The sequence below is a fragment of the Cydia strobilella genome, chromosome 2, assembly GCF_947568885.1.
Source record: "Cydia strobilella chromosome 2, ilCydStro3.1, whole genome shotgun sequence".
NCBI classification, from domain to species: domain Eukaryota; kingdom Metazoa; phylum Arthropoda; class Insecta; order Lepidoptera; family Tortricidae; genus Cydia; species Cydia strobilella.
Window position 1 is genome coordinate 20,797,047 of NC_086042.1, and position 15,575 is coordinate 20,812,621.

The 15,575-nt window shown below is 41.8% G+C and overlaps 1 protein-coding gene across 1 annotated transcript in view; it reads right to left on the reverse strand.

Moving 5' to 3' along the window:
• Positions 1–15,575, reverse strand: part of LOC134749701 (rootletin) — an 84,421-nt gene that overhangs the window by 21,788 nt on the left and 47,058 nt on the right. Inside the window, exons 12-27 of the mRNA XM_063684723.1 lie at positions 15,119–15,270; positions 13,882–14,027; positions 12,543–12,673; positions 11,785–11,981; positions 11,159–11,324; positions 4,585–4,774; positions 3,925–4,094; positions 3,277–3,469; positions 2,690–2,873; positions 2,038–2,213; positions 934–1,178; positions 683–799; positions 520–636; positions 357–473; positions 194–310; positions 31–147 (exon numbers count right to left, since the gene is read on the reverse strand). Coding sequence (XP_063540793.1) covers positions 31–147; positions 194–310; positions 357–473; positions 520–636; positions 683–799; positions 934–1,178; positions 2,038–2,213; positions 2,690–2,873; positions 3,277–3,469; positions 3,925–4,094; positions 4,585–4,774; positions 11,159–11,324; positions 11,785–11,981; positions 12,543–12,673; positions 13,882–14,027; positions 15,119–15,270 — 2,535 coding nt within the window. The remainder of the gene's footprint in view (positions 1–30; positions 148–193; positions 311–356; positions 474–519; positions 637–682; positions 800–933; positions 1,179–2,037; positions 2,214–2,689; positions 2,874–3,276; positions 3,470–3,924; positions 4,095–4,584; positions 4,775–11,158; positions 11,325–11,784; positions 11,982–12,542; positions 12,674–13,881; positions 14,028–15,118; positions 15,271–15,575) is intronic.

Consider the following 15,575-nt stretch of genomic DNA (forward strand, 5'->3'; position numbering starts at 1 on the left):
AGACAAACACTCACTGGCCACGCTGTGCACGGCCTCGTCGCGCGCGCGCGCCGCCTCGCGCCGATCGTGCTCGGCGCGCTTCACGTGCTCGCGCAGCTCGCGGCAGCTGCTGTTGTACTTGTCGCGCTCGGCCGCGCAGTCGCCGAGCTGGAGAGGGACAACAAGACAAACACTCACTGGCCACGCTGTGCACGGCCTCGTCGCGCGCGCGCGCCGCCTCGCGCCGATCGTGCTCGGCGCGCTTCACGTGCTCGCGCAGCTCGCGGCAGCTGCTGTTGTACTTGTCGCGCTCGGCCGCGCAGTCGCCGAGCTGGAGAGGGACAACAAGACAAACACTCACTGGCCACGCTGTGCACGGCCTCGTCGCGCGCGCGCGCCGCCTCGCGCCGATCGTGCTCGGCGCGCTTCACGTGCTCGCGCAGCTCGCGGCAGCTGCTGTTGTACTTGTCGCGCTCGGCCGCGCAGTCGCCGAGCTGGAGAGGGACAACAAGACAAACACTCACTGGCCACGCTGTGCACGGCCTCGTCGCGCGCGCGCGCCGCCTCGCGCCGATCGTGCTCGGCGCGCTTCACGTGCTCGCGCAGCTCGCGGCAGCTGCTGTTGTACTTGTCGCGCTCGGCCGCGCAGTCGCCGAGCTGGAGAGGGACAACAAGACAAACACTCACTGGCCACGCTGTGCACGGCCTCGTCGCGCGCGCGCGCCGCCTCGCGCCGATCGTGCTCGGCGCGCTTCACGTGCTCGCGCAGCTCGCGGCAGCTGCTGTTGTACTTGTCGCGCTCGGCCGCGCAGTCGCCGAGCTGGAGAGGGACAACAAGACAAACACTCACTGGCCACGCTGTGCACGGCCTCGTCGCGCGCGCGCGCCGCCTCGCGCCGATCGTGCTCGGCGCGCTTCACGTGCTCGCGCAGCTCGCGGCAGCTGCTGTTGTACTTGTCGCGCTCGGCCGCGCAGTCGCCGAGCTGGAGAGGTACAACAAGACAAACACTCACTGGCCACGCTGTGCACGGCCTCGTCGCGCGCGCGCGCCGCCTCGCGCCGATCGTGCTCGGCGCGCTTCACGTGCTCGCGCAGCTCGCGGCAGCTGCTGTTGTACTTGTCGCGCTCGGCCGCGCAGTTGCTGAGCTGGCGGCGCACGTCGGTCAGCTCCTTGCGGAGACTTTCGGACTCGTTTTCCACTGAAATATAAAACACACGTATCTAATACCTGCAGACTTTCATCAACTGTCTATTTTGAAGGATGGCAAAGAGTCACTTCTAATATTTTTCAAGTAGATTTTTTTTTTTTTTTTAGAATTTGACACTTTCCTACCAGTGGAATATTAAATGTTACTGAACTGATTTTGAATAGCAATGCGAATGCAGCGATTAGCAATTTCTTTTTTTTTTTTTTTTATTATTTATTGAGAAACAAACAGTCTTAAAGTAAACATAAGCAACTTAGCTAATAGCTACAAATTGATTTTTTATAGACCTATAGTTTCCTAATTCACATATCGAGGTACAATTAAAAAGTAATGATAAGTAGTGCAAACTTGTAGTACCTAGTAGTTGTACATAATCAAAACAATAGTATACCAACTAATACAATAGCATATAAATGCATAAACAAGAGAAAAGACTTATACTTACACTTTTCACTTACTTAGACTTAAAATTACTAAGATTACAAGTACTTACTATCGGGTTGCTTGCAACATTTCACCCTTATTTTAATAAAGAATATACAGTTCTTTTAAACAAGCCTAATGAACTGCTAAACAAATCTGCGTCCATACACTTTTCATTGTACTGCCTACACGCGCGCCCAATATACGAATGCCGTGCGTGTTTTGTTCTGCTGTTAGGAATGCTAAATAATGCCTTAGTGCGACAACTACGTTCTCTCGTTCTACGTTCAACTACGTTTCTCTACTAAACAACTGAATGTGGTAAGGGTAATGAATAACAAATGAGAAGTGAACTGTAAAAATTGCTTTAAAAGTGTTTTTTTTTTACATAAGTAACTGCTGTACTACTGCTGGTACTTATACTCACGTTCTTTCAGCTTCCTAATAGTATCCTGCAGCTGCGTGTACGCGTTGTCATACTTGTCTTCAGCCAACGAGAGCTGCGCGCGAACCTCCTGGCACTCGCGGTTGCTCGCCTCCTTCTCTAGGTGAAGTTCCTTGATGCGGTTCTCGAAGCGGGCGCAGTCATCTTCTGCTGCCGCCCTGAAGCAAGAAAATGAGAAGTTGTTCGAGAAGGTTTTTAAGGAACGTAACTTCGAAAAGGACGAAATTTAGGGAAGTTATCTTAAATACAGCGAGCTGTCTATAAGCTTCAGCGCTAGCTATTCTTAGTGACCTTTTGGAAGTTTATGCGTAGCGAGCTCGTATTTCAACCGGTTGATGTATCTAGATACTACTGGCCGAAGTACGAAGAACTGGCGCTACTATCTGTTCTGAGGACGCGCTACACGTCCCCTAAGTTCTATATCATACTCTACGAGTACAACTTATTTGAAGTCTGAGAGATCTCGTCTTTCGACCGATGTGTCCGCGGAAGATCGCGGACCTCTTGCCTCCTTGTCGCGCTCGCCAACCTCTTAGTCGGAGCGGCGTCTTGCTTCACGCACTCTCGTTTGTTCTAGGAAAAATGTTAAACTCGCTTTATATCCCTGAAGTTTCTATCATACTCCACAACTTACTTGGCCTCCTCAAGGCGAGTCCTTAGCGCAGCCAGCTCATCTTTCAACTGGTTGATGTGTCCGCGGTCCTGGTCAGAGCGCGCAGCAGCGTCTCGCTTCACGCGTTCTAGTTTGTTCTGAGAACAATCTACAACACGCTTCGCTTCTTCTAGGCGTTCTAGCAGTGCTTGTTGCTCTTGGTGAGCTGAAATAGACGAGATTGATTAGAAATCAATTAGGGGTCTAAAAACACAGTTATTAGAAATGTATAAAGCACTTTAAACAACTATTTTGCAAAGAGAATTTCGAAAGTCAAAATGGAAAAACCGGCGATCGGACCACGATCTGAAGTCCAAATTCTGCGTGCTTAGTGTCCTTACTTTACAACTTATCTCAGGCGGTTGGTAAAGAAGTTGCGCGGTGAGTTTTTAGAAGGAGGGACTAAACCTAGTTTGTATAAGTTCCTACTTATTACATTTTTACTTAACACAGTAAAAATCTACTTCATGCAGCCAAGCCCTCAACCAGTCCGTAGCTGACAACAATAACTTCTTAATAAAACCTCCTCAGTTAAACAATAGACCTACAACTGACAATGTTATACTGACCCATAATCAAAGCCTGTTGTTTGTCGCTCTCGGCTCGCAACATCGCTTCATCGTGCTGCAGTATAAGCTGATCGCGTTGTGTCAGTAGCTTTTTCTCTCGCTCGCGCGCGCCCGCCTCGCAAGCTTCCTTCTCGCTCGTTAGCGCTGCTATCGTTTGGGATAGCTTTTGCTCGAGAGTTTGACGAAGTTGTTCCTGTAAGGTGTAATTGTTTCATACATTTTGGCTGGTCTGATGTTGATATTTGTATGGTTCCATAGTAAAAGTTGTTCGGTGACTATAAAAATATCTTGTATGTATAGTGTTTTTATTAATATTGAACTCTAACAAAATTTTGGTGGTTTGGTAAAAAATGCCCACCTTTTACCAGTGGTAACTACTGGGAAAAATAATTCCCAGTAGTTACCACCAACTCGTTTTGGTGGTACCTACTGGAATTTTTCTTTCCCAGTACTTTCCAGTTGTAAAAGGTGGGAATAAAATTCCCAGTAATTACCACTGATAACAACTTGGTGGTAACTCATATTAACATTCGTCGACCGACCCAGTGAACGACCTAGTGTGACGGCACGATATGATGTTTCATTCCGTTCGCCTATTCAGCTGTCTGTGAAATAGACGTATAAATTTAATGTTATTCCAATCGTCACCTTTTCTTCCTTAAGCTTGGTGATGTTCTCGGCCGTCGTGCGGTTGATGTTGGTTATGATGCTCTGGTACTCGGCTTCTTTTTTCCCGGACGACTGCTGCATGGAGCTCTTCGTTTCGCGGAGCTTGCGCTCGCTGCTCTCCAGTTCTTTGGTGAGACGAGCTATTTGACCTGGGGTACGAGAGGAATTATTAACGTTTGCGGTTTTAAAATTACTCGCCTAAAGCAGAAAGGAGTTAGCTTTTTTAAGTCAAACAGAGGTTGGACCAAGAAAAGAAGTACTGTTAAAATGAAGAAGAATCGGGTCATGAAAACAGATTAAAAAATTATCTTAGGTTTAAGCAGAAAAAGCATTAATTTACTTTCATATGTCAGCATCGATTTTTTCAATCCAATATTTAAAAACAAACATACATTGTGGCACACAAATCGTTACAAACAAACCTTTGTTCAAAAAACTACAATACCAATAATAATTAAACAACAATTTAGCCAATGCCCTTTACTTCAATTAATTTTAATTGGCTGGTTTTAATGTACAGGTCGTAAATGTGAACCCATTTAAAAAACTGGTCGCGCTCAGAACGCTATTTGTGGTGCCCGCGAGCGTTCTATCTAGTAGTTAAATGATCAGAGTTCAAAGCACGTGTTTTACACCAACCTTTGTGATTCTCCTGCTGAACCATCGCGTCCTGCAGTTCGCGGTCGAGTTTAGCTCGACGCGCCTCCGCGTCGTCCAACATATTCGCCGTGTCGAAGAGTACGGCCTCCAACGCATCTTTCTCGGCGCGGACGCTGGCTAACTGCTCTTGTAGATGCTGCTTGTCTTTGTCCAGACTGTCTATGACTATCTGCCAATGTAATTAGGATTGTAACAGATAACATAGTTTAACTTAGATTAAGAACTCCGGACCTATGATAATGAGAGCAACGAAACCGCTCAATTTGCTAAATAATCCTTATTTCTAGATCCGGGCGTCAGACGCCTGTTCATCGGTGGAGGTCACAATGACAGGCCATCCAAACTTTTCTGTTGGAATAAAGGAATGCCAAGACAATCCCAAAATTGTCTCATTCATAAGGCCGGTCCTCCTATATTTTAGCAATAGATTACGCGATAGCGATGAATAACGTTAAACATCACCTGGCAATTCCGCTATGAATACAAATTTCAAGCCTGACGAATGAGGCCTAACTATTTTCATATCTTTCAATTTATATGCAGTAAATACGCCTCCGTGTCCCTCTAGTATCTGCGCACCGGGTACATTAAATACGCCTCAGGGCCCCTCTACTACTTGCGCTATCAGCACGCTAAATATGCCATCGAGCCCCTCTACAACTAGCGATACAGGGATCGAACCAGTAAATACGCCTCTGTGCCCCTCTACCATTTGCGAACCGGGTACATTAAATACGCCTCAGGGTCCCTCTACTACTAGAGTCAATTATCAAGGCTCGCCGGCGTCGAGTGGCAGCCCTCAATTAGATGCCCTAAAAAATACAGTAAGTGCGCCACCAACATCTCAAATCGTCCACGCTCAAGGCTCTGAAGATGCGGCAAGTCCACCAAAAGCGTCAATGAATAGCAGCCCTCAATTAGATGCCCTAAAAAGTGCAGTAAGTCCGCCACCAACCTCTCAAAGCGTCCACACTCAAGGCTCAGAAGATGCGGCAAGTCCGCCACCAGCGTCGTCAAATGGCAGCCCTCAATTAGATGCCCTAAAAAATGCAGTAAGTCCGCCACCAGCATCTCAAAGCGTCCACGCTCAAGGCTCAGGTGCGGCAAGTCCGCCACCAGCGTCGTCGAATGGCAGCCCTCAATTGCGAGTAGGCTCAAATAATGCAGCCAGTCCGCCTCCAGCAAACATCGACGACCAAGGCTTGTCATTCACTCATACCAATGTCACTTATCGTCGTCGGCCGGTATTGCCGTCAGACGCGTCCTGCTCGTCACCTGAATCTTGCTACTTGAATAAAAGCCTACAATCCGAAATGGACCTTATGAATGACAGTGTCTACAGTATGCCAGAGTTTTCGATAGATAATGAGGAAATTGAAACTTTGAAAAATCAAGTACAAGGTTTACAATGCGAATTACAAAGTGCTCATGAAGAAATATGTACGTTATCATCAGAAAATAATGCATTACGCATACAATTAGAAACACTTGTGAAGAAAAATAACACATATAAAAAAGTCACTCTTTCACTTACCAGTCCAACCTCAATTAATAAGAGCAGGAGAAGCAGTACACCGGTAAAAAAAAACACATCGTTGACCAGCATAAAGCACAATACACATACCAATTTAAAACCCACTCCGTCACCTCAGCCTGCCAAACAACCAGCGAGCTGCAGGACCACCACTGATCATATAACCGATGGAAAGAGCTACGCTAACGCACTCAAGAATAAAGTATGCGCACGGATACCCAATGTAATTAAGCCCAAACTGTGCATTTTAGGTACTGAAACAAATCACAACACGTTAACTATCATGAAATCTAATTACGAAAACTATGACTGGTATCATCACTGTATACAGGGCGCTGGAGTATTAACACTATTAAAAAATATTGAGACTAGACTAAAAAGTTACACTCAGAACGATTACTGTGTTCTGCTTATCGGAAAACATGATTTTTTAACTACAGCCAACTACATAAAAATCGTTCATGATATTAAAATGAAATTAGAACGAATAAAACACACGAATGTCATTATAATTTCGCCTACTTACATATGTGGAGCACAATTATATAACTGTCGAGTAAAGTGGTTTAACCATCTTCTACACCAAAACACTGTTCACTTCGAACGTGTTTATTTTATCGACTCGAACTTAGACCTTAATTACACAATGTTTTCATCCTATACAGGGAAGATTAAATATAACGGATTAAGACACATCCACAGAAACATAAGACAATTGATACACGAGGACTTCGGAAATAAGAACATCGCGACATCGCCCACTCCTGCAACCGTGGTATCTACTACACAGCCTACGAGAAGACCCTATACGCAGACCATGACTCCTACTGCTCATGCTTCGTTACAGAGAGACGGCACAACGGTCAAAGAGTCTTATACGCAGACGACCCCCAGGACCCCCCTGAAATTAAAAACAAATCAGGATTTTTTTTCTATACCTCCATCTACGTATTGCATCAGAACATAGCGGGTTTAATAAACAAAGCAGATGCGTTGTCAGTACATTTAGATGCATTTGAAGGGAAACAAAGACCTATTGATGTAATATGCATTTCTGAACACTTTATGATGGAGGAGTTAGGGGACCTGCTAACTATACCGAACTTTAAACTAGCGTCTTCTTTTTACCGCGACCAGCGTAGGGGCGGCGCCTGTATACTGGTTAGATTGCAACAAGAGTATAATGAATTAACCGATGTAAAAAAACTATCCGTAACAGGTTTAATGGAATGTTGTGCAATTGAATTGGTACGTCATAAAATTATTATAATATGTATGTATAGACCTCCGCAGTCAAACGTTACTATTTTCTTTGAACACCTTGACAAATTACTTAAAAAAATATGCAATAGTACAAGTAAAAGAGTAGTATTATGCGGTGATTTAAATATTAATATTTTATGTCGTAATAAAAACTCCCTAGAACTTGAAAACCTTCTATTAAGCTATAACCTTCAATTAGAAATAAGGGAACCGACTAGAATATGTAGTAACACATGTCTAGATAACTTCGCAGGCAATATTAAAGGATGTAAGGCAGAAGTTATAGACCTTGGTTTGTCGGACCATACTGCTCAATTACTAAAATGCCCAGTAAGGAAAACTTGCTCCATTAGCACGTGGCGTATTCCTAAACGTGATTTTAGTTCAGAAAATATAGAAATGTTTAAAAAATGTCTTGGTAGTCTGTCTTTTTCTGAAGTAGCGGAATTGAGCAATGTAAACATGGCCTTTGATTCGTTTCTGGATACGTTTTCTTGTTTTTACAACGTATGTTTCCCAATGATGAGTATAAAACTTAAATCTACTCGAAAATTGAAGTGGATATCTCATGGCATCAAGATATGTAGTAAAAAGAGAAGGTCTATGTTATGGGAATACCGTTTATGCCCCACCGCCCAGAATAGAGATAGGTTTAAATTATATAATGCTAGATTTAAGAAAATTTTGACTCTAACGCAACGCTCACAAAATGATCACTTCATTAAATCTGCGAGTAATAAATCCAAGGCAACGTGGCAAGTAATAAATAAAACCAAGCAACAGTTACCTAAGGAACCGATTCAAAAAATTGTTAGAAATGATGATACTATTGTTACAGATCCAACAGACATAGCAAATGAGTTCAATAACTTTTTTACTGATCATACACCATCAGAAGGCACAGCTCGACGAAAATATGACATAAATGTAAACTGCATTCAGTCTATGTACATGAAACCAACTGTCCCTCATGACATCTTCACAATAATTAAGTCTTTGAAAAACACTAACAGTGTCGGACATGACAACATATGCACTAAAGTTGTAAAGGAAGTTGCGCATGTAATTGCTGTCCCTCTTACCTATATTATTAATTTATGTATTGCAACTGGAGTGTATCCCGATAACTTAAAAACTGTTATTGTAAAGCCATTACATAAAAAAGGTGAAAAAACAGATATAAAAAATTACAGACCGATTGCACTGGCAACTATTTTCTCAAAAATCTTTGAAAAAGTTATATACGAGGCACTACCTACCTCCTACCTGGAGTTACCTAGATAAATTTAAACTTTTTGCAACAGAACAAAAAGGTTTCCGAAAACAGAAGACAGTAGATATGGCCATATTTGACCTTGTACAACCCATCATAGAGGCTATGGATAGACGTAATTATATTTGTGCAGTTTTCATGGACATGACCAAGGCCTTTGATTACGTAGACCATACGATTCTCTTAAAAAAACTTAATGCGTATGTGTTAAGACCTATCTTAACAAGTAGCAGATAAGTAGGTATTAGCATACCTAAGTACCTAATACGAGGAAATGTGTTGGACTTATTCAGGTCATACTTAAGTAACAGGGATCAATATACAGAGCTCACTCAAATTTGTTTAAGAACTAAGCATCAAAAGTCTTTTCAATCAAATAAACGTAAAATAAAGTATGGCGTGCCGCAAGGAAGCGTTCTTGGCCCTTTGCTGTTTTTACTTTATATCAATGACCTTCCACGAAACGTCAAATATCCCATGGTCCTGTTCGCTGATGACAGTACCGTTATAATAGAATGTAAGGATATTTATAAGTATGAGTCCGAAATTAATAATACAATTGATGACATAGTTAAATGGCTTAATATAAATAATTTATTGATAAATCTAAATAAGACTAAATTATCCATTTCTACCAACGGATAATACCTCCTCCAATTTGCTGCAAATATGAAGGTCAATGTATAGTCTGTTACCGACACAAAGTTTTTAGGAGTACAAATTGATGAAAACTTATCTTGGAAAGCCCATACGGAGGAAATGTGCAAAAAACTTAGTCAGTATGCCTACGCCCTACATATATTAGCCAAAAAAGCAAGCCCTCACGCAGTCTTAGTAGCATATCATGGCTTTGTAGCTTCAAAGTTGCGGTATGGTATTATCTTTTGGGGAAATTCCACAAATAGAGAATTAGTTTTTAAGGCACAAAAGAGGTGCATTAGAGCAATGTGTGGAATCAAAACACCCGACAGTTGCGTACCGTATTTCAGAGAATTAAAAATTTTGACGATGCCCTCGCTTTTCATTTTTGAAGTAATAATGTTTGTAAAAAACAATGCAAGTTTGTTCAAAAAACATGCTGATATCTCTCATAGAAATCTGAGAAACAAGCATATACACAATCTTTGCACAATTCCTGCAAAAACATCATTGTTGCGAAAAAGTACACGCTTTTTCGCAACAATGATGTTTTTGCAAATTAAATCTAAATAAGACTAAATTATCCATTTCTACCAACGGATAATACCTCCTCCAATTTGCTGCAAATATGAAGGTCAATGTATAGAGTCTGTTACCGACACAAAGTTTTTAGGAGTACAAATTGATGAAAACTTATCTTGGAAAGCCCATACGGAGGAAATGTGCAAAAAACTTAGTCAGTATGCCTACGCCCTACATATATTAGCCAAAAAAGCAAGCCCTCACGCAGTCTTAGTAGCATATCATGGCTTTGTAGCTTCAAAGTTGCGGTATGGTATTATCTTTTGGGGAAATTCCACAAATAGAGAATTAGTTTTTAAGGCACAAAAGAGGTGCATTAGAGCAATGTGTGGAATCAAAACACCCGACAGTTGCGTACCGTATTTCAGAGAATTAAAAATTTTGACGATGCCCTCGCTTTTCATTTTTGAAGTAATAATGTTTGTAAAAAACAATGCAAGTTTGTTCAAAAAACATGCTGATATCTCTCATAGAAATCTGAGAAACAAGCATATACACAATCTTTGCACAATTCCTGCAAAAACATCATTGTTGCGAAAAAGCGTGTACTACTTGGCCAGTAAAATATATAGTAAGTTGCCGACTAATTTTAAGTCACTAAGTATACTAGAATTAAAAAATAAGCTAATGACATTATTGATTCATAAATGCTATTATTCCATTGCAGATTATTTAAATGATGACTTAGAATGATGTGTATTATGACAATTTTTTTTATATTTTTAATAGGCATCTAATATTAATAATAATAATCTATATTTTATATTTTGACATCTACAATTCTTATAAACTATGTACCTGATATTCATTATTGATTTGTCATAGCTGTAAGTAGGATTACAAACTCGTACTTGTTGAGCATGATAGTTTATAGTTTCTAGTATTAAGTTCAATGTTTTTGTACGCCGTTTGGTAAAATATAGTGAAACTGTACATAATTATATAAACTGACCACCACTGTAATTGTACCTATATTTACAAACAAAACACTTACTTACTTACTTACTTACTTACTTACTACACATTATAAATTTTTCTTCTCCCAATATTTAGCAAGACATTTGCGTAATTCACAGTCCAGCCTCCGCACTCCTAAGTCCTCCTTAGGGCCACCCCACACTAGCGTCGGCGTCTAGACAACTCTATGGCTGATGCTCGACGCAACGTTTGCGCAACTGCGCAGCGACGCCATTCCATAGCGCTGACTAGACAGTAAGACGCCGACTCTCAAAAGACGCTTGTGTGGGGTGGCCTTTATTCACCTGTTTCTCCTCGGCGTCCTTGACGTGGTCCTCGAGGGTACGGTTGAGTCGGCCGATAGTCTCACTGGCCTGTTCGAGTCGCTGTTGCAGTCGCATGATTTCTTCGTTGAGCGACTCCTTCTTGCGCACCACTGCCGTCAGCTGTGAGCTTAGCTCGCCGCGTTCTCTGTTTTAAACGTCCATATTAGATACCTACCTACACATAAAACGAGTTTTGTTTTATGACTAGGCTTGCACTCAATAACAATTAGGAACGGAGTTTTTTTAACCCATAAACGCCTGAGACAGTTTCCGCAGTTTAGCTATGTAGATAAAGCTATACTTACTGACATATAGGGACCACGCGACTTGGAGTGTGACACCTTCTAAGCTTAATTGAAAACTTAAACTTTTTACTTCACTCCAATGCGCAGATGCTGCCACATAAATACTGTTCACCCGCACCATGCGCATTGGAGAGACAGAAACGTTGTGTCCTAATTAGGTAACTTCGTATCGACACTTCGCACCAATAAACAGTGGGCAGCTGTGCTACACTCTACAGTGCCCGCACAAATGGTGTGTTAGGAGTGCTAATCCCAGCTGCGTAGATGACTTTCTATATTGAATGTATAGTCTTGTCTTACCGGACCACCTGCCGCAGCTCCAGTTCGACCTTCTCCCTGTCCTGGTCCAAGAACTGGATCTTCTCGTGCAAGGACGACTTGTCAGCTTCGAGTTCCATACGCGTCTGCTCGGCCGCGAGCAGCTCCTTGCGCAGAGAGTTCAGATCGCCCAGTTGTTCCGAGGACTGATTCGATAGGGAGGATTTTTCGTCTTCAAGCTATAGAGAATTTAAAAGACAGAATTAAATTATATTTGTTCCTAATCTCTTTGGGTAACGTTCGTTAAATGGTTGACTTGTTATGGTAAGTTATAGTTGGTTAAGCAAATCTTGTCAGTAGAAAAAAGACCCGAAATTAAAATTTTCTATGGGACGATATCCCTTCGCGCCTACATTTTTTATTAAATTTGCCCCCTTTTTTTACTGTCAAGATTTGCTTGACCGACTATAATTGTATTTTATAATGTGTCAATGAGTTTTTTTTATAAATTTTTGACAGATGATAAGATAGAGTCAGACGATGTTAACTCGGCAACGATTTTTATTAGCACAGACTGTGCAAATGTTATTTTAAATGTCAACTTCTATTAAATTATGGCTTTTATAGTAACACTTGCTTGGTCTGACTCTATTACCGTTCTATAAAACTATTTAAAAGATAATACAAAATTTGAACCTTAAATATATGATAGTAAGAAAATGTCATCTGGTAATTTAAGATTGTATTATAAGATACCTACTACTGACAAAGGTATCACAATATTACTGGATTAAACTTACGTGTTTGACTTCTTCATGCAATTTCTTCTTATCCGTTTCAAGATTTCTTATAGCCGCTTGCAACTTATCTACCAGATCTTGCAGGTCACCTCTCTCTAGTAGCGTTCTCTCAAGCTCTACTTCCAAGTCATCTGAAAAAAGACAGTTTTCTCTCAAATTTGAAGGTCGCGGGAATTCGATGGATGCGAGCGGCACAGGATCGGTCGGAGTGGCGAGCCTTGGGGGAGGCCTATGTCCAGCAGTGGACGTCTGTTGGCTGACATGATGATGATGACTCTCAAATTTTACAATAACAATAAATATTGAAATATTATCGATATCGATATTTGATTATAAAACTCCTGTGAGACTCGAATATATTAAAATTATTTTAAATTTCGAAGTCGAATAAACGCTCAACATGATTCGATCCAACACACACGCGCGACACACGTGCTCCATGAAAAAGATCCTCGAAAATTGGATCGTGACATGTCGAGCGTTTATTCGACTTAATAATACGTGAGTAACCCGTTTAAAATAATTTGATTATATCGATACTTGAATTAGATAAGCGGCGCATGCCTAGAGAACTAAATGTTAAATTTAAGATAAATAAAACTTTTATTATCGACAGTTTTTAACCCAATTGAGCTTAGTTTCCTTACTCCTGTGCTTCTCCACCTGCGACATGATGGAGTCCGCCTCTATCTTCTGCTGCTCCAAGGTCGCGCGCCAGCGAGCTCTTGTGGAGCTCCTCACGAACGGTCACCAGTTCCGAACATAGCCGAGAAGAAGGCTCTATGACACTACATGATAGTTGAGGTTATGTTTCCTTACTCCTGTGCTTCTCCACCTGCGACATGATGGAGTCCGCTTCTATCTTCTGCTGCTCCAGCAGGTCGCGCCCCAGCGAGGTCTTGTTGAGCTCCTCACGAACGGTCACCAGTTCCGAACATAGCCGAGAAGAAGGCTCTATGACACTACATGATAGTTGAGGTTATGTTTCCTTACTCCTGTGCTTCTCCACCTGCGACATGATGGAGTCCGCTTCTATCTTCTGCTGCTCCAGCAGGTCGCGCCCCAGCGAGGTCTTGTTGAGCTCCTCACGAACGGTCACCAGTTCCGAACATAGCCGAGAAGAAGGCTCTATGACACTACATGATAGTTGAGGTTATGTTTCCTTACTCCTGTGCTTCTCCACCTGCGACATGATGGAGTCCGCCTCTATCTTCTGCTGCTCCAAGGTCGCGCGCCAGCGAGCTCTTGTGGAGCTCCTCACGAACGGTCACCAGTTCCGAACATAGCCGAGAAGAAGGCTCTATGACACTACATGATAGTTGAGGTTATGTTTCCTTACTCCTGTGCTTCTCCACCTGCGACATGATGGAGTCCGTTTCTATCTTCTGCTGCTCCAGCAGGTCGCGCCCCAGCGAGGTCTTGTTGAGCTCCTCACGAACGGTCACCAGTTCTGAACGCAGCCGAGATGAACGTTCCTCTTCAGCCCTATAAATAAATAAAGATACTAGGACAATCTTACACAGATCGACCACAATCACCAAACTAAAGCAAAGCTTGTTGAGTGCTAGGTGACGATATATCTACTTATATAGATAAATACATACTGAGATACATAGATAACATCCATAACTCAGGAACAAATATTTGTGATAAACACGCAAATAAATGCCCTTACCAGGATTCAAACCCGGGACCTCCTGTTTCGTAGGCAGAGTCGCTAGCGACAAGGCTAGGAGGCCGTTAATAATCACAATCGTTTATTTCGAACATCGAAGCTCATACATGTACTCGTGGCTATCAAGCTTTCCACTCTGGTTCTGGTCCGTACCCTGCGTAGGGCATCATGTTTTATAGAAATATTGTTTTCCTATACAATGTTCCTGTACGTGGCGTAGGTGTCAACTGCAGGGGTCCACACATCAGGGATCTTCTGTATATGACAAGCAAGAAACAAACGCATCTCAGTAAATTCGGATACAAATATTTCGTGCTTTATCGATAAAATATATGATAAAATACAGTGGAGCCCGCTTTCGTGCGTTGTTATTTAAGACTCACATAAATCACAGTCTTTAACTACACTCATAGACAAATTTAGAGGAACGCAAAAAAAAAAGTTTAATTACTAATTTTGAAATTACTTTAGGTGCTGTAATCCAGTACTTACTTGAACCTTTTTTTTAGCGTTCCTCTAAATTTGTCCATGAGTGTATTTATATTCGCTACTTTAAGCCTTTAAGCTTTTTTAGGCAGATGTAATTCCAAACTTGAACTGACCTGAATATGGACTCTCGATTGGTAGACTCGGGGTGCAAATATTCCACTTACAAGTTAAAATTACGCTTATATTATTTTATGAGGGATCTCACCTAGATATATTAGAATTGATTCCAAACATAAACAGACCAATCAATATAGACTCTCGGTTGGTAGACTCGCGGTGCAAATATTCCAACTTAGAAGTTAAAACTACGCTTATCCGTCTCAAGCGCGTTGATTCTTTGAAGCTTTTCGTAATCTAAAATGATTGATTCCACCTGTATATATGTTAGAATTGATTCCAAACATAATCCGACCTCAATATGGACTCTCGGTTGGTAGACTCGCGGTGTAGATGGTCCAACTCCGAGTTCAGATTTCGCTTGTCGGTCTCTAGCGTTTCGATCGTCTTCTCTAAACGCGCGTTGATTTTTTGAAGCTTTTCGTAGTCTGACGTCAATGACTCCACCTGTATAATACAAAAACAAAACAATGTGAGAACAATAAATGTAAAATAAACCACCGGCAGTCGATAGTCTAAGAGAATAAATGTGTAATAAATCTATTATTAAGTGTTTTTGTGTTCATATCTTCATTCCTACTTTGTTATTAAAAAATACACGTACGAGCTGGGGATAGAGTATATGACCCCGCCTGCATACAAGAGCACTTAAACAGTGACTCGTCAGAAATATTTTTTGATATGGAGATTTGAGACTTTCATTCAAATAGTTATCATTAGTAATTAAATTCTGCCAAGAAGATCCCGGCTCC